Below are 20,872 nucleotides of genomic sequence, written 5' to 3'. Positions count from 1 at the left end.
TGGAACTTTGAATGATTTTTAAATATCATAAAATAATTTTAAATGGCATACCAAATTCCATAATTACCAGCGTGATTTTAAATACTTTGTTTCGTCCTGATTTAGAAAACTTCTCTATGGGATGTTCTTCAGATATCAGAGTACTTTTTAATGACTTTCTTTAAATATAGCACTCTGGTGATGTTTGCATAGACCTACATGGCAAGAAATAATGCCTTCGTGTACATGATATATTTCAGTTTGCCCACACTGACAACTGTATTTTTAAGACTTTAAGACTGCTGATGAAAGAACTCAGAGTTAGTGGGTAAAAAGACAACCAGTAACTCCATCATTCAGGCACAACTGAACATATTGAGATGGTGCCCTGTTGTGTTTGAACACTTGGGACACCTCAATCTCATTGTGGAGACTCTCACTGGTTTGATTTGTAACTAATGAGGTTTGGGTCTATGTAACTCCAAGGTACTCTGTTCTCTGGCCCTACGTGTCTTCCATTTTCCCTTCTTTTCTTCTTAGAAACAAACTTGTATTTCCTGGGCACACAACCTTGTATTTCTTGTACATACAACCTTGTATTTCCCATGCATACAATCTTGTATTGCCTGTGCACACAACCTTGTCTTTCCTATGATGATTCCAAAGGTCATGATCTAGGGTTGATTTATGATCTTAGAGAGGGGAACAAGAGAGCCCTAAGACTGGCCTTCCTTCCATTTCCTCTGCAGCCAGAGCTCTCTAGAATTCAGGATGAGATAGAAGAGCTCTGTGTCCCAGCTTTTCTCTGAGAAACCCACGAGCTTCAGAGGAGGACTCTATGCAAGTATTTACAAGTTTATCAAACAGTGCCCATCATTTGCTGACTTACCAGCATGTTTACAATTTTAAAAAGAACATTTGAAAAACACTACCAGAAGTAGTAACATTTTTGACTTGGACAAATTAAAGAGGTACCATTTGAAAAGCATCAGGATGGGTTTACAAAGGCCCTTTATGAACCTGAAGCTCACCCTGATATTCAAAGGGGCAGCTTAGGCAAAAACAGCGATCTAAGTGGCCACTCTTATGCAAGGATATCAGTAATGTTCTTCTAGCTCCACACTACTGATTTTTACCAAAAGGATTGGCCTGCCTTTTTTTGTTAGAAAAGCCAAATCTTAAGGTTTTAATAATAAAAAAAATACATAGCAAAATAACCTGATGCCAATAGAAGGGAACAGGTACTTAGATACAAGACTCCTGTTTCACGGAAGAATCCAGAAAGATAAAAGATCTTCCAATTGCATTGTACTTATAACCCCTTTAAAAAAAAAAAAACTATACACATTTCACTTACATTTAATTTCCAAAGATCATGTGATGAGTTCTGTTTTAAATCTGTTTCTCAATATGAGTTTGTAGTTAAAGTTATTACTTGAACACATTCAGCTACATATGACCTAGCTATTTTATAAATATGCTAACTGTTTGGGTGATTAACATAAAAGGGAATTGTTTTTGGAAGTAACAGAGTTAAATGACAGGACTATTTGAGTAGCTTCCATATTCATATGCAAACAGTGAAGAATAAAGCAAAATTCTGAATTGATTCTATTACTCAATTTCTTTCTTATAGAAATACAAACACCCGATCTTGCTCCAAAATCAAGGAATGAGAATGGGCTGTAAGGAGACTTAAAGCGCGAAGCTGTTTGATTCTTTTGGAATTGTTTTGTTGTTGCTGCTGCTGCTGCTGTTGCTGGTGGTGGTGCTGGTGGTGGTGGTGGTGGTGGTGGTGGTGGTGGTGGTGGTGGTGGTGGTGGTGGTGGATGGCAGCAATCACGTTAAGATATGCTTACCGGAACTTCTATCACATTTGACTTAGTCTCACTGAAAGCAAACATGCAGCACCCTTCTTTGTAAAAGATTGGTTACATAGTTTTTAGAATCAGTTCTTTTCTAACACTGCATGCCACCCCAGCAAAGGTTTTACTGGAGCTTAGCAAAGCAGTCTTAATTGCATCTTGGTTCTTTTGCCGGACCGCATCTGCGTCATCTGGTCTACTTGCAGTGCAGTGAGAAAGTGAACTATTGTTCACTTGAATTCACCTTTGCTATTGTAATAGTTTTGAATGCTTTCATCTCATTATATGCTTTAAACATATCCATCTCATTAGCTCATTTAATTCATAGGGAATATCTACTCTGTAATTTAACTGACAGAGCCAGTATTCATTAAAATCAATTTAACTCTGTCAGAAAAAAAAAAAAAGAAAAAGAAAAAAACCTGATGTGTTTTCCAGTTCAAATAGTTAAATCTGGATTTTGTCATAGCCTCTTCGTTCTGAGTTCCTCCTCTGTATGGAGATAGACCTTTACCACAAGCTTGACAATTGGACAAATGAGAACATTGCTTGTGGTTTCTATTTATTGCCTTTTCTGTGTGTCCGTCTGAAGCCAAAAAGCATTCTTGGACAGCGACTGAGAATTAGTGCCCTTCCTTGTTGGGATATCTAATGTCAAAAAGTGCCAGTAGCCCTTAGCACTCCATTTGGAATCTCACTTCGCCCTCGACGGAGGAACCTACAAGAGAGAGAGCCAGCAAGACTTCCCTTGGGTTTCTTGTGTCTTGAGCAAAGGTGAAACAAAATACTTGAAGTTTGCCTTGGTTCAACATCGGGAAGCTTTGTACGGTAATATAACAGTGTGCAAGGTGTTAGGGATGGAAGACATCCTGCTGTAGGAAATTAGACACAGGAAGGTTGTTGAAGTTCTAGAAGTCAGTTCTCTAACAGCAACCCCTTCCCTTGCTGATGGGTCTGGATAACGTTCCCATGGCAGTGCAGTAAACATGGAAGTCTCTGACTGTCAAGGTGTGAGAATTCCTCCCCTTTGCAAGCAGTTTTGCAAAGGATACTAGCAGAGTCCTCTATTCACCACTACTCATAGTCAGTCCTCTGACTTTGTGGAGTGAGAAGCTGATCTCCGCAGAGTTCACTCCCCAGGACTTCAACCCCCATTCCTATGACAATCACAAAGCCAAGGTTGTCTATCTATCATCTGTCCAGACATCCATACATTAGGGTTCCCGTGTACATCTCTTGGTTTGTCTCATTTGCCAGGCTGACTTGCAGGACTCAGGAAAACACATTTACTAGCCCTGTTGCAAAGACCATCGCAAGACACAATGGAGGGATTTGTAGGCCCAGGGAAGGGAGCAGACACAGTCACCTCTTAGAGTTTCTGAAGCTCTCTGAACCCCTTCATTTTGGGATATTATGGAGGTCTCATAACATGGACATGACCAATTAAACCATGCCCATGGGTGATTAACTCAACCCTGGTGGTTATAAGTTGAGACTGGAAAATGACCTCTAACCCTGAGTTAGCTTAGCCCAATCCTAGGCTTCACTCAACCCCAAGTGAACTCAGTAGCATACAAAGACACTGTCACTTCAGAGATTCTAGGGTTCTTAAGGCTTATGCCCCAGGAAATTAGGGCAAATACCAAAAGGCATTTCATAGTTGCCCAGGGTCATAACTGTCATTACTGGAAGACGCCAGGTCTAAAAGACTTCAACGAGAGCACCTGGCTTCAAAGATTCTATATCATTTTGACATGACTGGCCGTTCTCATTTTGGATACCGAAATTTCATCACATCTGCTACTGCTCCGTGAAACACATTCGGTCAACCTTGGGAGGTTTTTTAGTTTGGTTTTATTTCATTTCTGATTCTGTTTTTAAATAAGAGAACCCTCTCCCTGAAACAAGGCATCCGTTACAGGAACTGTAGGCCTAATTGAGTTAGTTGGTACATTAACTTGGGTGACAGTGGCCTCTCATTATTTCAGTGAAAAGGATTGAGCCCCTTAAAGTCAACAAATAGAGAAAGCAAAAAGGCAGAAATAACTACATATTAAGCTACTTAGAGACAGTGACGCCTTAAGCCCTAGAAGCCAGAACGCAAAAATTGTAGTTCTCAAATCCAATGTACTTGGGTAAAGATGGAGTAATAGGGAAAACAGTGTGTGGACTGATGCCAGTTTCTACTTGCCAGTTCCCAAAGCACGGGTGAACGCATAAAATTGCTAGCATTCCCTTCTGTCAGCATCAGATGGGGCCTAGCACCACAAAGTAGAACAGCCCACATAAGCTTCAAACGCAACAGAAGAGGTCATTGTACGTAGCCATCAAGTATGATAGCAGGGTTAGGGATGTATTATGGACATATGAGTCCCAGTGTGAGCCATGGCCATGGTTAGTAGGGTGTGTACATAGCAGAGTTTAGCGGGGCAAAGGCAGCTGCTGTCTTTAGGGTCATGGAGTTGTTTCATCTCAGACTGATGCTGTGTGCCAGCTACCCCAGCCGCTCTGGAAGCTGCGGCCAGAGGATACCCAGAACCTGCCTGCCTAAGCTGCACAGATTTGCCCTGGGCAACTTACATAAAAAGTCTCAAAAGTAACAGCAAAATGAGACCTGGGTTACACACCTCAGTGGTGGAGCCCTGAAGGGCCCACTGGGTGCATGGTTCATTCCCCAGCATATATACATGCATGCACATATACATACATGCATACATACTTTATATGGAAGTCAGTCACAATGTAAACTTACTAGCGACTTCTGACAGGTCGCAGCCAAGAATGATACATGGCTTCTTGTCAAAAACCGGTCCTTTACTTATAAAACATACGATTCAAACCAAAAATCGATAGATCACACCTTGAATCCCAGAACTCAGGACACAGAGGCAGGCAGATCTCTGTGAGTTCCAGAGCAGCACGAAATACACAGTGAGATTTTTGTCACCAAAAAGAAATTGATAGGGTGTAACCTTACGCCCTCTACTTGTCAGCCCTGTGCGTTCTCTGCTGTGCTTGAATGAGTTAGAGCAGCTTACGTGAAATAGATGGATAGATGTAAATGATAATTGAAAACGGTGTTTTTGGTTTAGTGGAAATCATGATTTCTAGGGATGATAATGAAGGACACAGTTTGGAAACCCAAGGCACGATATCATCATTTTGATGCTACAATTACCTTGGCAGGCTAAATCCCCGAGCCTTAGCTTTTTGTCTCAAAATATCAACCTCACGGGTTAGTTGGAAGTTCAATCCAGTCAAAGCCACTTGTCCTAGGTGTTCAGAGAGACTAACCCCGCTGTCCCCCAGTGCCTAAACTCTACAGCAGTGCTAATTCGCTATGCGAACAAAGGGTGCTAGGCAGACGATCCTTACTGGAGAGATGCTATCAGGTGTCTAAAGTGTCATTGATTGAAGCAGCACATCTGTCATAATAAGAAGCAAAACGCTTTCAGAGCAGAGACAATCTTACCCTTATTTCCTTTAAGTGTATGTTCTAATTTTGCTTTGTTGGCTGTGTAGTGTTATAAGATGACGTCACATGAATGGGGTGCGGCTTTAGATCGAAGTATTCATGTATGAGAAGTCGAAGCTGCTGTTTCCTTATAGTATTTTATTATACCAGACTGGTTTGAGAAAAACAGACCTTCGGGCTTAAGGGTTATTAGCTGTGATGATTAGGGACACCGAGAAGTGACTGTATGGAATTATGAATAACGGTGTTTTATTAAGCATTCTTGTATCACCCTCTGCATCAGATCTGGGCTGTTATGGCCATTTCCCCATCTCCCCCCCCCAACCCCCACCTCCAGGCTTCCTGTACTCTGCACTTTAGCACTCCTCCAACAGTGACCTCATTTCACCTTTAGCCCGCTTGAACCTTTAGCTGGTCTCTGTTTAGCTATGTCCTTGGCAGCTGGTGGCGTATGTATCACTGTAGGATCCAGTAGTCCAGTTAAAAACCAACCCTGACATTTACTAGCGATATCCTCTCCCTCCAACCTCAAATTTACCCCTCTAAGTGAATCTGTTGTGAATCGCTCTACACCCCCTCAGCTGTGTCTGCCATTCTTATTTCTGACTATGGGGAATTCTTCCTAGTGATCTTGGATTCTGTTTCTCTGATACAGAGAAATGGGGAGAATGGAAGGGGAAGGTGGTGATGAGGGGAGGGAGAAACATAAGAACATCTCCGCCTTGCAGTACCGTTTATATAATTACACCATTGTGTAATTCTTCCAGCCTTCAAGTTTTTAAGACTGTCCTAGAAATGGTGGTAAATATATGCATCCTCAAAAAAGTCTAATAATGCTTGTTGATGGAACGAAACCGGAAAGTATTTACGAATCAGAATCCCCAGCTGGGCAGATGTCGATACTGTAGATGTAGGTACTGACTTCCCCATCCAACCTTACTTCCCGTTCCTCTCCCAGGGACAGAGAATGCATTCCTTCGTAAAGGACTGCGGAGCTGAGCATTAGTCTAGACCTCATGGTAATTCAGCGGTCATGTGGCCGTCCCCATCTTCCAGAAGGTTCCTCAGCCTCTGACATGGCCATGGTTCAAACCCTGGTTGTTACATTCCAGGGCTTCTCTTCCACGTGCATCTGAACACACCGTCCCCTCTCTGTATCATTTTTTTTTAAATTGGGATATTTATGCTACTTCAGATAGCTTGTTGTCTTGGTCATGGTTCTCTAAACCAATAGAATGGATGTATATTAAAAGGTCATATGGGCCAAGTCACACAATCACTGCCTTCACAGTGGAGGGGCTGAGAACCCGGCAGCTGCTCAGCTCATGAATGTGGGTACCTCAGCTGTTCCAATCTCTCACTGAAAACCTGGAGAGCCACTGGTCTACATTAGAAGCCCAAAGAAGCTGAGCTCTGATATTAGGGAAGGAGTATAACACCAGCAGTGGCAGTGGCGATGGCAGCAGCGGCAGCAGAGCAGATGAACTTGCTGGTAAGAGAGCAAGCAAACAGGGCAAAGACAAGCTTTTTCTTCTTCTTCTTTTAAACCAGGGTGCCACAGGAAGATGCCACGCACATTTAGAGTGGGTCCCCCACTTTGGATACCTAGTCAGGAAACTTGCCTTTTAGCTGACTGCAGAGCTGCTCAAGTTGGCAACCAAGATCAGCCTTCGCCCTTAATCTACCTGTCCTTCAATGTCCAGTAGGATGGCCTTCCCCTGACCCAGTCATATGAAGCTTTAGGTGGTCACCTAGTTCGTCACTTTGCACAGGCTGTCTCCCTGGCCAGGCGATCAGATCAGCTTGGTAAGCTGTGTAAACCGTGTAGTAAATGATTCCTAAGCTACGGCTCTTTGGTTCGTATTCTTTATTATGATGTCAGTGTCCTGTCCCTAGCAGACGCTTAATAAAATGAAAGCAATATTAAATTAACAGCACTTCACAGATAGAAGCCTCTCTCCTCTCTTTAGGAGAAGATATAATTCTAGGATTTGAGATTAAATCTTAAATTTTTTGAATTAACAAGTTCTCTGGGGGGCTGTTTCCAGTTTAATGAAAAAAAAAAAGAGGAGAAAGATTGGTTAAGTCAACTTAGTTATCAAGTTAAAAGGGCTGGGTTTGATGGAGGATAATTTGCCTTCTGTATCTTCAGCATCCTGGACCCTCTCTTTCGCTTTCCCTTGCAATAAATTGTAACAACCCCTCCTGTTGCCGGGAGAGTAGCTAAGAACGGACCCGGGGCGAAGGGGAACACCACACCCCAAAAAACACACTTAGGTTGTTGCCTAGAACCAGGTCTCGGTGCTGGGAGAAGCCTGGGATTTGGGAGTAGCAGGGCTTGCTTTCCCTGATGACTGAGGTCTTTGGGGAGGGGTGGGTCAAGACACAGGAAGCCCTGCCCTCCTGCTTCCTGAAGCTCTACTCTGGTACTTATTTTGGTGTCAAATGGTTTTCATTCCCGCCCCACTCCCTCCCCATGTATGACTGAAAGAGGACTGTATGAGTCGGTAGCATTGATTGATTGATTAAAGATTGGCTTGGAAATCTCTAGGATCCATTCTGCCTTAATTCACACTCATCAGTAGCACGGTATAGCTAGAGGAACCAATATGCATCAGACTGAGTCCCTCCCCGGAAATAACAAGGCATACAATATATCAAGCATTTATGTTGCAAATACACAAGAAACATTGTCAGTGTGGAAGCAGCTTCAGTGATCAGTGTACTTTGGGGGACGTCAGAGGATTTTGACTTCCATGCCTTAAAAAATGTTAGGTGGGAATTATTGTAACAACGCTTCACAGAAAAAAAATAAAAGTTCTTAAACGGAAGACAAGCGAGGGAGTACCTGTCTCTCGTAAGTAGAAGAAGAATTCCTGAACAATGAGGGAAAATGAGTCTCTGAAAAGAAGCCCTGTTATTTTAATGTTTTTTTCCTTCATCGCCGGGTCTCTCACATTCAGGAAAATTAGGTGGATTTACACATGAAAATAACACCATAGATTCCGGAGAACTTGATATTGGCCGGAGAGCAATTCAAGAGGTTCCCCCCGGGATCTTCTGGAGATCGCAGCTCTTTATTGATCAGCCACAGTTTCTTAAGTTCAACATCTCTCTTCAGAAGGATGCATTGATCGGAGTGTACGGCCGGAAGGGCTTACCGCCTTCCCATACTCAGGTGAGCGGCTGCTGCCATCAATAAAAGGCAGGCTTCTGCTTTGCATTTCCAAATGTTACTCTATCTCTGAAACTCAGCTGTTGGGGTGAAGCCATGGCACCTAAATGGATATTTTGCAATAGAAGTTTGTCTGAATCACCATAAGGCCTTGGCTTGTGTTGCTAATGATTGGTTGAAATGGCTAAAAATGCCAGAGGAACTTAATGAGGGTAGAGTGGGAGCTAGGTATCTAGAAAGAACAACCTCCAAGATTCTGTGGTAATTTCAGATGGTTTTATACCTTTCATACCCAAGATCACTTTAAATCTATTAATTTGGTTAAAGCGGTTCTTGAGACTTATGTCAGATTTATTTATAGTGAGGGAAATATGGAAATACAAGTGTAATAAGCATGATAGCCACAGTTCCTCTTTGAAAAACAAGGAAGGGTGACATGAATAGACATTATGCTTACATATACCAAACATGCTGGCATCAGTGTGTTCCTCAGACTAACGGATCCATAGCATTAAAAGGCCGTTCTTTGTATGAAAACACTTGCACTGTAGAAACAACAAGTGGAAATGTCCACAGGAGAGCCAGGACCTAGCCGCACAGACCTCTGCAATCACAGTTACTCTGAAGGCTGAGGCCGGCAAATCAAAAGTTCAAGGCTAGCTAGCCTGGGCAGCTAAATGAGATAAATTTCAAAGTAGTCTAGGAAGATGACTCAGTGGTAGAGTACTTGCCTAGAATCCCAACTACCACCAAAAACAAACAAACAAACAAAAACCAGCAAAGTCTATAATACACAGTCACACATATCCAGTTTATATCCAGTTTGGACATTGTGGTTTTGTTATTAAAAATAGGTTTATAAGGAGAGGAGATATAGTAAAGGAGACACTGAGATTCAATCTCTATTGTCATGAGAGAAAAAAAGGCCCCATAATGTCTAAGCAAAAGTATTTGAATTATCTCCTATAAAATTAGAAGAGGAATTAAAAACTGTGCTAGTTAATTAATACTTCGATGAGCTTGACATTTTTTATAATAAGTATATCCTTACGGAATGCCATATTGGCTTTTTTTTTTTTCACTTATGAAAGGAAGCCCAAGATTTTCATGCAAACTACAAATTGTTTTTGCTATTTCATTTCTACAGTCCTAGGTTATGAATTATGAAAAACATGGCCAAATACTAGGGAAGAAATCACATCTTGAAAGAACTTCTGAAGTTCTCGGGTTGCCTTCTAAAGCATCTGTGAATTTTTATGTCATTTATGTCATTTCTCACTAATATGTTACAATATATCCTCATCTCTGTGATGGCAAGCTGAACACCTTTGGTCCTTCTGTGTGAAACACTTGTCATGATGTACAAGTATCCAATCTTAAGCTTTAAGTTTTACCCCAGTGTGATGCTGACCTTAAACCTTGTGGGAGGGAAAAAGACACAAAAGATGGAAAGCCATTCCCACGCTCATGGTCTGGGAGAATTCGTATTGTGAACATGATAATTTTACCAAAAGCTAGTTAGAGATTTGATGCAGTCCCCATCAAAATGCCCATCCCATTCTCCATTGAAATAGAGCAGCTACCAATGAAAGTGAATTTGTAGAGCTCAAGTTACCCCAGATATACTGTACCCACGTGAATAGTCCAGCGAGACGCAGAAACTCCTCTCCACTGAAGCCACATTTGAAGGAGGAATCCTCTTACATTAAGCACATTTATGAATGTACAACTTAAAATCATCTACAAATAATTTCAGAAGAAACGTGGATGCTCTATCCAGACTTGGGCATACATGTACTAGGTAGGTAGAAGCTACAAAGCTGGCCAATAGAGTTCAAGGCCAGCCTCTTCTCTGTAGCGAGTCCCAGGCCAGCCGGGGCTGCTGTAAAACCTGTGTATTGTGTTGTGCACTTAAAAAGCTTGTTTAAGGATATATAGCTGACTTTTGCAATAGATGCATAACACACAAAATTAGGAAAATTGAAGGCACAGTTGGTGTTTTTTTAACAACTGCACCATGATTTAGTATAGTCCCCATGACATCTGTCCTTCTTTTCCACCACAGTGTGTGTGTGTGTGTGTGTGTGTGTGTGTGTGTGTGTGTGTGTAAGGTATGCTTTTTCTTAAGCCTTGGTTATTAGAGTTCCTTCCTCTGATTTATTCAAGATCAGCAGAGCAAACAGCTGGTTCTGAGTTCAGTGTTGAAACATGAAATAAGCTATAAAGCAGCCCAAATTGAACATTTCTCTGTTCCTGGGGAGCATTAAATAAATCAACCTGAAATAATTAAAATCGGCCAGCCCCTCAGAATAGTCACTTGAGTTTTGAAAGTCAAAGTCTTCGTGACCCTTTATAGAACTGCCCATTTGATCGTTGCCAAGGAACCAATTGACTGTCTTCTCCCAGATGGCCGATTTATTCTCCTGGACAGTTGGAAGCCTAAGGAAGCAATTCTTTGCTCTAGAGCTCCTGTGCTACGGCAAGTTAGTGCTTTTGCCTGAAGGCTGTTACAGAAAGGAGGCTGAAACCCAAGTTATAAACACCTACCACTTTTTGATTTTTATGCCTTATATAATACGTGACGTCGTACAAGTATCTTAATTCACCCAAGGCTGTGTCTGTGGGTAAAATAAGAGAGTTGACTAGGAAGACGTCTAAAACATTGTACTTCTCTGTGTTCTGGTGATACACAGCAGGACTGTGCCACCGTCAGACACTCGGAGGAAGGCTGAGCAGGCTGGTCTACACTTACCATCCTAACGCTTGAGAGGCCGGGAAGCAAAAGCTTTGGTAGTTAAAGGCCATTGGGGGTACATAGCAAGACTGGCTCAAGAACAACAGTTAATCGAAGGACGTAGTCAAGGGATCTCTGACTCAGCAGCCATCAATTTAATAACAGAGATGGAATTAAACAGATGATTAGATTACCTTGTCTTTTCAGAAGTAAACTACCAAGATACCAGGAAAAGTCTATTTTTGTTTCTACATGGCTGACCATGGTAAACCACTAAAAAAGGAACATAACATTTGTGTGTCACACACACACACACACACACACACACGCACACACACACACACCACATATTAGGTAATAGCCTAATAATAAGGTAATATTTCAAAGAAATTTCCCTTAAAGCAATGGTTCTCAGCTTGTGGGTCATGACTCCTTGGAGGTTTGCATATCTGATAGCCTGTATGTCAGATATTTGCATTATGATCCATAACAGTGGCAAAATTAATAGTTATGAAGTAGTAGCAACAAAAATAATTTTTTGGTTGTGGGGTCACCACAACCTGAGGAACTGTATGAAAGGGTCACAGTGTTAGGAAGGTTGAGGACCACTTCCTTAAAGGGAGCTGAACTAGTTCTCATAATATATAGATGTTGTCATGATGGCTACCCAAGAGTTTGAGATTGAATAGTTAGTCCAAGGGATTTTATACTGATTATGGTGTAAGTCCTAAAGACTCCTCCCCATCAAAATCACTCCATATACAGTTCCACTTTATAAGTGGAGCAAAGGCCAGACTAACCCTTATATGATCATGCTATGCCCGAAGGACAAGCCATATAATGTGGTTATTTTGGGTGGAGATGATTCTCGTTTGGAGAAGGTAATTTTCTTCAGGCATTTTGAATAGCTCTCCTGAAGTCATCTCTGAAATGTCATGACAAAAGCTTAGAGCTGGGGTTTAAAACCATCAGATACTTCTTAGCACCACCATGGTCCCCTCCACGCTAGTGCCCCGTCGATGTCCATGTGTGGTACAAATGTCCATCACTCTGCTGGCAGTGACAATTGACTGTAGACTGGAGAGACTAGTTAAAACTCCAAATTTCTGCCCTTTTACTTTCTCAGTTACGGTATATATATATAATGTTGGAAAATCATCTGTATTGGACCACAGAACAAACATTCTTCCTTCTTGTTTTGCCCTGATAATATATTTAAATACGATGAGTAAAAGGAGAGAACTTATTTGAGGTGGAGACACCCTTCAGAATTAGGCTTGCTTCTCCTCTGCTCGAGAGGAGATGGAATTTCTGTGAAGTTTTCATAAATAGCCAGAGATGTCATTATTTCAGTCCTTGTAAGGAAATTGAAAAAATTTTGAGGGCTAATTAAGTTAGCATAGGTCTTGCATATGTTTTGCATATTACAATCCAAAGAAGAGAATGCTTTTATTTAAATCAAGGTTTTAGTAAGTTACAAACTGAATCACATATCAGGTCCTCTTATTGCGACCATAGATGTCTATGGTCTGCACAGTGACAATCTATTTAAATATAATTCCCATCAATTCAAATGACTAATTTCATTTTTACTTGATTTGATTAAGAAAGTCATATAATAATGTTTTCCTCATACAGCTCTTCCATTTAAAGAATTAATCATATCATAAAGTACTAATGATGCACAAATATACTATATATACATATGTATATATATTACTATAATTATGATGTTTGTGCATGGTCTACATTAACATATACTTGTGAGATTTTACATTAAATATGTCTCAGAATTAAAATGAAACTGGATAAAAGGGTCTCTGTACTTTATTAAGATGCTAAGAACTGATAAGTTTATTGAAGCCAGTGTTGGAGAATCTCTTCAGTGTCCTTCAAATTCACTGGTGTTTGTTTACAAAGCTTTACCCTTTGTTGTCAATCCTAGTCCATAATTTAAATCCTCCAGCTCAACTTTCTTTTTTTTTTAAATTGAATATTTTCTTTATTTACATTTCAAATGTAACCCCCTTTCCCGCCCCCCCAAGTCACCTATCCCATCCTCCCTCCCCTGCTTCTATGAGGGTGTTCCTCCACCCACCCACCCACTCCCACCTCCCCCCCCCCTCAGTTCCCCTACCCTGGAACATGTCTCGAGCCTTCATAGAACCAAGGACCTCTCTTCCCATTGATGCCTGGCAAGGTCATCCTCTGCTGTATATGCAGCTGGAGCCATGTATACTCCAGCTCAACTTTCTTAAGGACCAATGTTTATAATTAATTGTAGTTAAAACGCAAAGCAGCTCCAAGGATGACTGCCACCATCACCTTAACTCTGCCTGTGGTTGTTACTCCATCCCACCAAACCCCTCTGCTAATCAGTTCACTGACTTTAATCAGGGACATTAAGGTCTTCGTTACGAAGGTTCAACCTAACTGTATTTATGTAAAACCCCATGAAAGCGTGAATGGTTACATTAAGGTCCCGGGAGAGAAGTGTGGTCCTGTGGTGGAAATGACCCCAGCTGCATCACTTCCCAGGTAGGAAGGCCCGCTGAAGCTCCTAAAGAGGCCCCAAGAGTAACTGAGTGCCTTGCCCAAAGAGCTGCTTCCAGGAATAAGAATAATCCTGAGCCTGTAGAAAGCAGTAATTGCCATACAGAAGCATCACGTGGGAGGAGTTCTTAAACCATTCATGGTCTGAATAAAATCCCATAAATTCCAGTTATATCCCCACACTGCCTTTATTTACCAAACTCATCATCGGTCAGGAGAACGGAATAAATTTGGAAGACTTAACTGCCTGAAAAGGAAGGAAATTATCATTTCAGTTTGAACACAAGGAGATCCAACAGGTAGTCTTTATCCTTATTTAAAAATCCATGCAGAGAAGGCTTCTGTCACTTGGACCCGTCCATCAAGAACTGCTTTCCAATACTGTGTTTATCTGCAAAAGAGGATAGCTCGGCGTAGCAATGCAGGCATTGTTTCTGGATGCTAACACTGTTTCCCATGTCCTCATCCCCAGTACGACTTTGTGGAACTACTGGATGGTAGCAGGTTAATTGCGAGAGAGCAGCGGAACCTGGTGGAGTCCGAAAGAGCCGGGCGGCAGGCGAGATCTGTCAGCCTGCACGAAGCTGGCTTCATCCAGTACTTGGATTCTGGAATCTGGCATCTGGCTTTTTATAACGACGGGAAAAACCCAGAGCAGGTCTCCTTTAACACGATCGTTATAGGTAGGGGCCTTCTCCCAAGCATCCTTTTCCACCTACAGCCTAGTCTCTGTGCCGAATAGAAACTAAGTCATCGTTACCAAACGTAAGGGATGTCGAGGGTGGTAAAGCGCGTGTAAAATGAACACACTGTGAATTGCTCGTTGGTGACTATACAGCAAGCTCTAAAGCTCTGTAAGAAATAGTATAGATTACTGTGGGGGAGGGAAAGCACCTCAAAAGAAGATTTTTTAAAATTCGCATCAGAAGCGTCACTGCTTTACGTCAGTATGTAGTCAGAAGCATCACCGCTTTACGTCAGTATGTAGTCAGAAGCGTCCCTGCTTTACGTCAGTATGTAGTCAGAAGCGTCACCGCTTTACGTCAGTATGCAGATTATCTTATATACACGAATCCATGTGGGGGTTTATGGAGTTAGCTATGCATAATGACTTCAACGCCTAGCTAAAATGAACAGAGTGACCACTTCTGAGCGAGGCAGGCATCTCACAAACGCTCCCTATGTCTCTCTTCTTCAGAGTCTGTGGTGGAATGCCCCCGAAATTGCCATGGAAATGGAGAGTGTGTTTCTGGAACTTGCCATTGTTTCCCCGGGTTTCTAGGTCCGGATTGTTCAAGAGGTATGCCAGTTAGATTCCCTTCCTAAACAAGTGGGCCCTAGGAACCCATCAGACTGAGAATGCATAGCAACGCGGCAAAGAAAAGGGGTGGGAAAGGTGCAGAGATTGGGAGGCTCAATGGAGAACGTGGCTGCTGATCCCTCTGTCCTGTGTCATTTCACAGCAGCCTGTCCGGTGCTCTGTAGTGGCAACGGGCAATACTCCAAGGGCCGCTGCCTGTGCTTCAGTGGCTGGAAGGGCACCGAGTGTGACGTGCCGACGACCCAGTGCATTGACCCGCAGTGCGGGGGTCGTGGGATTTGCATCATGGGCTCTTGCGCTTGTAACTCGGGATACAAAGGAGAAAACTGTGAGGAAGGTAAACATGTCAATATTTACCAAACCCTTCTTGTTATCTCCATAAAGAAACAGATTAAATCTGTAATCTTCCATTGGGCAAAGGCATCTTACTCTCACACACATGCTTCTTTATGAAAAAGCAATTTTTATTTCCATATTTATGAACACATTGTTCCGTTAACGTTTTAACTAATGAAAAGAACAAATACCAAAGAGCCCCTTTGCACTGTTTCTGTGGCATGAGTAATCCTTTTTTTTTTTTTTTTTTTAAACTCTGAGAAAGTAAGAGAGCATTTGTGTCTTAAATCCCAACAAAGGACTGGCTTGTCGTTGTTTCTTTTTAGCTTTTTGCATTGACGCTGACTTCCTTGACATCTCTGGAAATAGGGACAGTTGAATGGAACTGAATGAATGAGAACAACATGGTAGATTTGTTCCACCACTGTATGGGAGATGAGAGTCGAAACACTGGGCTGCAAAGGGCAGTTAAACTGGTCTGGTTTGTTTTGCTTTTCTTCCAGAAAGCCAAAAAAAAAAAAAAAAGCACTATTTCCCTATTTCCGTTCTCCAATCAAATTGATTTTATTGATCTGGACTCACAAAGTAATGCAATTAAGTCTCTGGAATTAAATTTTCAGGCCATTGACCGTACAAGTGTAAAGTTTTATTGAGTCAAATTGCTAAATTAAATCTCATCTTCTAAAGCACATTAAAGTGAATTAAGAAGGATAGAGTGTGCAACTCATTTATTTCTCAACAATCTGAGGAGCCCATGCAGCTGTCAGTGCCCAGTGGTCACGGGGCAGGTCAGCGAGCACGGGGTCTGTTCTAGAAAAGGCACAGCACAGAGCAACTGTCTGAGACCTGGAGAGCATGTTTGTCTAATCCATGAGAATGACAAATCCTTGCAAGGGTCTCAATTACCTAAATGGCGCTGGGTTTGCTTCTTAAAGCTTGGTTACAGTACAACTCCCTGCCCTTTGAGAGACAAGTTCTTGAGAGTGGTGGATAGCTGTTTGTTTATCTAAATAATTCAAAAGTTATTTCAAAGTTAACTCTATCCTGCATGAACGAGGATATCTTTCATCTTTAATAAAACTGCTCTCATCTCTTGACACTAGCGGACTGTCTAGACCCTGGATGTTCTAATCACGGGGTGTGTATCCATGGGGAATGTCACTGCAATCCAGGCTGGGGTGGCAGCAACTGTGAAATACTGAAGACTATGTGTGCAGACCAGTGCTCAGGCCACGGGACTTACCTTCAAGAAAGCGGCTCCTGCACTTGCGACCCAAATTGGACTGGCCCCGACTGCTCAAATGGTGAGGTCAACCAATACCATCTGATCAAGTATTTACCGTAATTTCCTTAAGATTTGGGATATATGACTTCTTTGCGTGCACATCTTTAACTTAATACATTACCAAATGAGTACTTAAAGACATAAATGTTTAAAGGAATGAAGTAGTTACTGCTTATAAAAAGGAAATAAGCTTAGGTCATTTATTATTAAAAATTCACTCTTCTCTATTATTGGCAAGGATTATCTTTTATGTGCACAAGACAGCCCTATCTCCCTCAGTCTCACTGTGTGGAAATACTGATTTACATGAGCATCTATGTAGGTCTATCTGTTGTTTAGGGTGGGTCATGGCATTGTTGAGACAGGCCCTCATGTAGCCTGGGCTGGCCTCAGACTTACTACAGAAAAGAGACTTGCCCTTGTGTGCACAGACATACTCCACCATGCCCAGAAATTCAGGCACTTTAGGGCATGAGCAAATAATCGGCAAGCTGACCTGACAACGGTAGGCTGTACATGATCCCACTAAAGAGTGAGTACAATGTTCTCATTCTATTACGCTTACATGATGATGAAGTGGGCGATGTCAGTAATCTTATTCACTAATACATGGACACGTGCACATACCCTGCTATTACAGAAATGGGCAGTGTACAAAATGGTGTGTATGGTACTTGCTGATTTTTCAAAATCATTTGTTTGTTTGTTTGTTTTTTTAATGCTGGCTGCAACTCAGGAACTAATCTCACAATATTCCCAGTCATTAGTCACACTGTATGAGAGGATGCCACTCACCCTAGAAGATGACACTTTTAATTGGGAGCTAAGATGAGCACACATGAAATAATTAGACGCCAATCTAACATCATACCAAGTGTTACGTGGAATAATTTGCTAAACTCGGAGGAGCGATCCCATCTTGACAAATACTGCAGAATTTCACAGGGACTTCTATGAAGACTTCTGCCTCCATTTAAACTGGGCAGTCTTTCAGAGGGGCAAGTAAAGGGACCATTTGTGACTGAGGAAGCTGTTAGAGTCTGTCTAAGGACTCGGGCTATGAAGTCAGATGCATGTGGTCATGGTCAAGTGTATTGTGAAGGTCTTTAGTCCTTAGAAAATGACTGGTGTGTCTCAGCTCAGGAGAGGACTTTGCAGAAGTGTGGACCCGAACAGAGGGCAAGCAGTTTAGAATCAACAGAAATGAAAAGGATATATATGAGCAACGTTTTAAATAGACAATAGGCAAGACTCAATGAGAAAATAAGATACAGTCTTTGGCAGGAAGAGTTGAAATTCCAAAGCAGGAGAAAACAGAGCCCATATTAGCATGCAGAAGACAGCAGGAGGGCAGGAAAGAGAGTTGCAGTAGAGGCTGGTAGGGAATCATGGGGAAAGAGAAAATGAAGGATTCCTAAAGAAAAACAAATATTTGAAAAGAAAAGTAGAGGAGAAGGAATGAGCAAAACGAAGGATAAGAAAGGAGGGAGGAGAATAGACTTTCCCAGCTGTGCTGCACAGAGGAAGTGTTCCACAAACGCCTAGACTCAGGCCGCGTCTTTCTGCTCTTCCTCCCGAACCCTGGTGCTCCCACGTCACAGACAAACTTACGGATATGAGAGTCCAACTGTTCAGGTTCAATCAGTTTTTGGATTTTTTTTTCCTTCCAGCTCTTAGTACCTAACTTGGGATCTTAAGCATACTGGGGCAACTGCGCTTCGCCCCTAACTCTGGATTCTACTTGTAGATTGGTCATTCAGTAGCTATCTGTGGGTAAAGTAGGGATAATGGTAGCACTATTTGATGCTTTGGTAGTTAAGTTCAGATGCTGCAGCTGAGCAATGCGCATAGAATAGAGGCTCAGGCACCATGTTACCGTCCATGCTGTGGTAGTGCAGGGGACATTAGCAAACAGTAGTAGTCCTGGAAATAAGCTAAAGAAACTTTTCTGTATCCTGATGTGTCTTACAAGTTTCTTTTCAACCCAAGAGTGGATGTTTTCTCATGCTCCCCTCCCTCAGTCCCCCCTCCCTCAGTCCCCCTCCCTCCTGTGCGCTCTCCCTTCCCTTCCACACTCCTTTTCTCTCCTCCTCCTTCCTCTCTGTCTTCTCTCCTCACTCCCCTTCCTCCTCTATTGTCCCTTTATCATTAACACATAGCTCTGAGAGAAGATAGCAATTATTGTGTGTTTATGGCTGCTTTATAGAAATGGAAGCCCAAAACTTTGGTTAGAAATTCCATGACCACCAAAACAAATAACGTGTTTAGGTAAATAAGGAAATCATAAGACGGAGTTTGGATTATAGTGGGGCCTGACCATCTTACTAAAAAGTATTAGGAAGTCCTTGCCAACCAATATTTATCAAGCATGAGTGCCTGACACTAAGTCTATATTTCCTTTGTTTATCCAGTTCTCTTAAAATACATATTTTAGTCAGTGGTGGCACACGCCTTTAATCCCAGCACTTGGGAGGCAGAGGCAGGTGGATCTCTGAGTTCGAGGCCAGCCTGGTCTACAAAGTGAGTTCCAGGACAGCCAGGGCTACACAGAGAATCCCTGTCTTAAAGAAGAAAAAAAAAGAGGGGAAGGGGAGAAAGAAATATTTTAATTATAAGAACCAAAATAAGCATTCAGTTATTTCAGATTATTTCTTTAATTACTTAAATTTCTAGCTCATGTATTTAAAAAAAAATGCATTCCACCAAAAAAAAAAAAATCTTGTTGAGTTTTATAGCAATGATTACTTGAGTAGTGAAGGAGGTTCTTGGTCCAGGTCTGTCCTCCCTCAGAGCACAGGTCTAATACTGCTTACTGTACAATAGACCTAAGTGGGATATGGTCAGTTTGCATCCCACTCTTATCCAAGCAGCAGAAAAGCGGATGGAATGCCCACTGTTTCGTTTGCTAAAATGACTATGACTGGCACCCATCCTCATAAAATCATCTTGTCATGAATAGCAAAACAGACAAATAAATGCTAATTCAAAGATTAAATTGGCTCTCCATATCCTGTATTATGTGTTTAGATTTTATATCATCCATGCTGGGACAATTACTTTATAGTTGAGAATCTAAAGAAAAATCCTATTTCCATTTAAAATAAAATAAAACCTAAGTAAAAATAGACACTGGGCAGAGATCTTTGTTCTGTTCATCTTTGTATCCTCAGTTCAGAGCGGGAGAGTAACACATTGCACTAGTTCCACGTATAGAATGAAGAAGAAATGAAGCGTTCTTTGGGAGACTAGGAAGATGGCAAGCGTAATTATCAGCTGTGGAAAGGCAGAAGACGTGGGAGGAGGAGCAGTGCTCTCCTAGGGATCATGCTCACCCCGGGAATGCAGCTTGCCTGGTGCCTGCCCCGTGCTGACCGCTGCGTAGCTCTTAGTTACAGCTTATCCAAACATTAGTGTTTCCTTACATATGTGGCTGAACATTTACTAGCAATATACATCTAAGGTTCTTAACTAAATGAATTCTAAAGGAAAACACTGCCAGTCCCCTCTTTTGACGCTGTGAAAATGACCTTCAGGTATCTAGATTCCTTAAGAGAGTAGCATTTATAACCAGAACATTGGGCAAAGCTATTATAAAAGAAGGGGGAAAAATGAATTATTTTCATGATGAAGTGAATAGGTTTGAAAGCAAGAGTCTCCCTCTATCTTCATCAGCAGTGTGTCCATTAATTAGCCCTTCAATTCCACTTCAATTAAATTAACTCTAATTAATAAGTTCATTACAAAGATTGACGCACCTTGCTCAAAGCCGGTGTGTTAAACGCTGATAAACAACTTCACCCTAATGAAGAATTGATTCCATTGAATAAAAGGGGGACCTCCAAAACTCATCTCCTGATGCTGGGTTGATGTTGTGTTGCTCTGAAGTTAATCAAACCATCTTGGTCTCTTAATCAAAAATTTAATTCAAAGGAGATAGAGAAACATGGAATTGGGGGGGGGGAGGCAGAGATACAACTCTCTCCCAGTTAATGTCCTGAGTGTTCTTTATAGGAAATGTGACAGTTCTTATAATGTATTACTATAGTCTCAAAAGTAGATAAGGCTGAGGGTGAGAATGGGGACCAAAGCACCAGTGTGGGAATCGGTGTTTGTGACGCTATAAATACTACTTTTCATCGTAAAGAAAGA

General features: G+C 41.7%; 1 protein-coding gene across 26 annotated transcripts in view; it reads left to right on the top strand.

Annotated features, from left to right (window-relative positions):
- Tenm3 (teneurin transmembrane protein 3) overlaps window positions 1–20,872 on the top strand; it is a 1,297,160-nt gene that overhangs the window by 1,165,129 nt on the left and 111,159 nt on the right. For 20 of the 26 annotated variants that reach the window (NM_001145937.1, NM_011857.3, XM_006509405.3 and 17 more), the window contains 5 exons: window positions 8,283–8,497; window positions 14,254–14,464; window positions 14,980–15,081; window positions 15,245–15,439; window positions 16,542–16,742. The exons of the other annotated variants lie outside the window; for them this stretch is intronic. In NM_001145937.1, coding sequence (NP_001139409.1) covers window positions 8,283–8,497; window positions 14,254–14,464; window positions 14,980–15,081; window positions 15,245–15,439; window positions 16,542–16,742 — 924 coding nt within the window. The remainder of the gene's footprint in view (window positions 1–8,282; window positions 8,498–14,253; window positions 14,465–14,979; window positions 15,082–15,244; window positions 15,440–16,541; window positions 16,743–20,872) is intronic. 26 annotated transcript variants of the gene reach the window in all.

The sequence above is a fragment of the Mus musculus genome, chromosome 8 (genome assembly GCF_000001635.26).
Source record: "Mus musculus strain C57BL/6J chromosome 8, GRCm38.p6 C57BL/6J".
Classification (NCBI taxonomy): domain Eukaryota; kingdom Metazoa; phylum Chordata; class Mammalia; order Rodentia; family Muridae; genus Mus; species Mus musculus.
The sequence above is the reverse complement of the archived record's forward strand: the minus strand, read 5'-3'. Positions and strand labels throughout refer to the sequence as shown.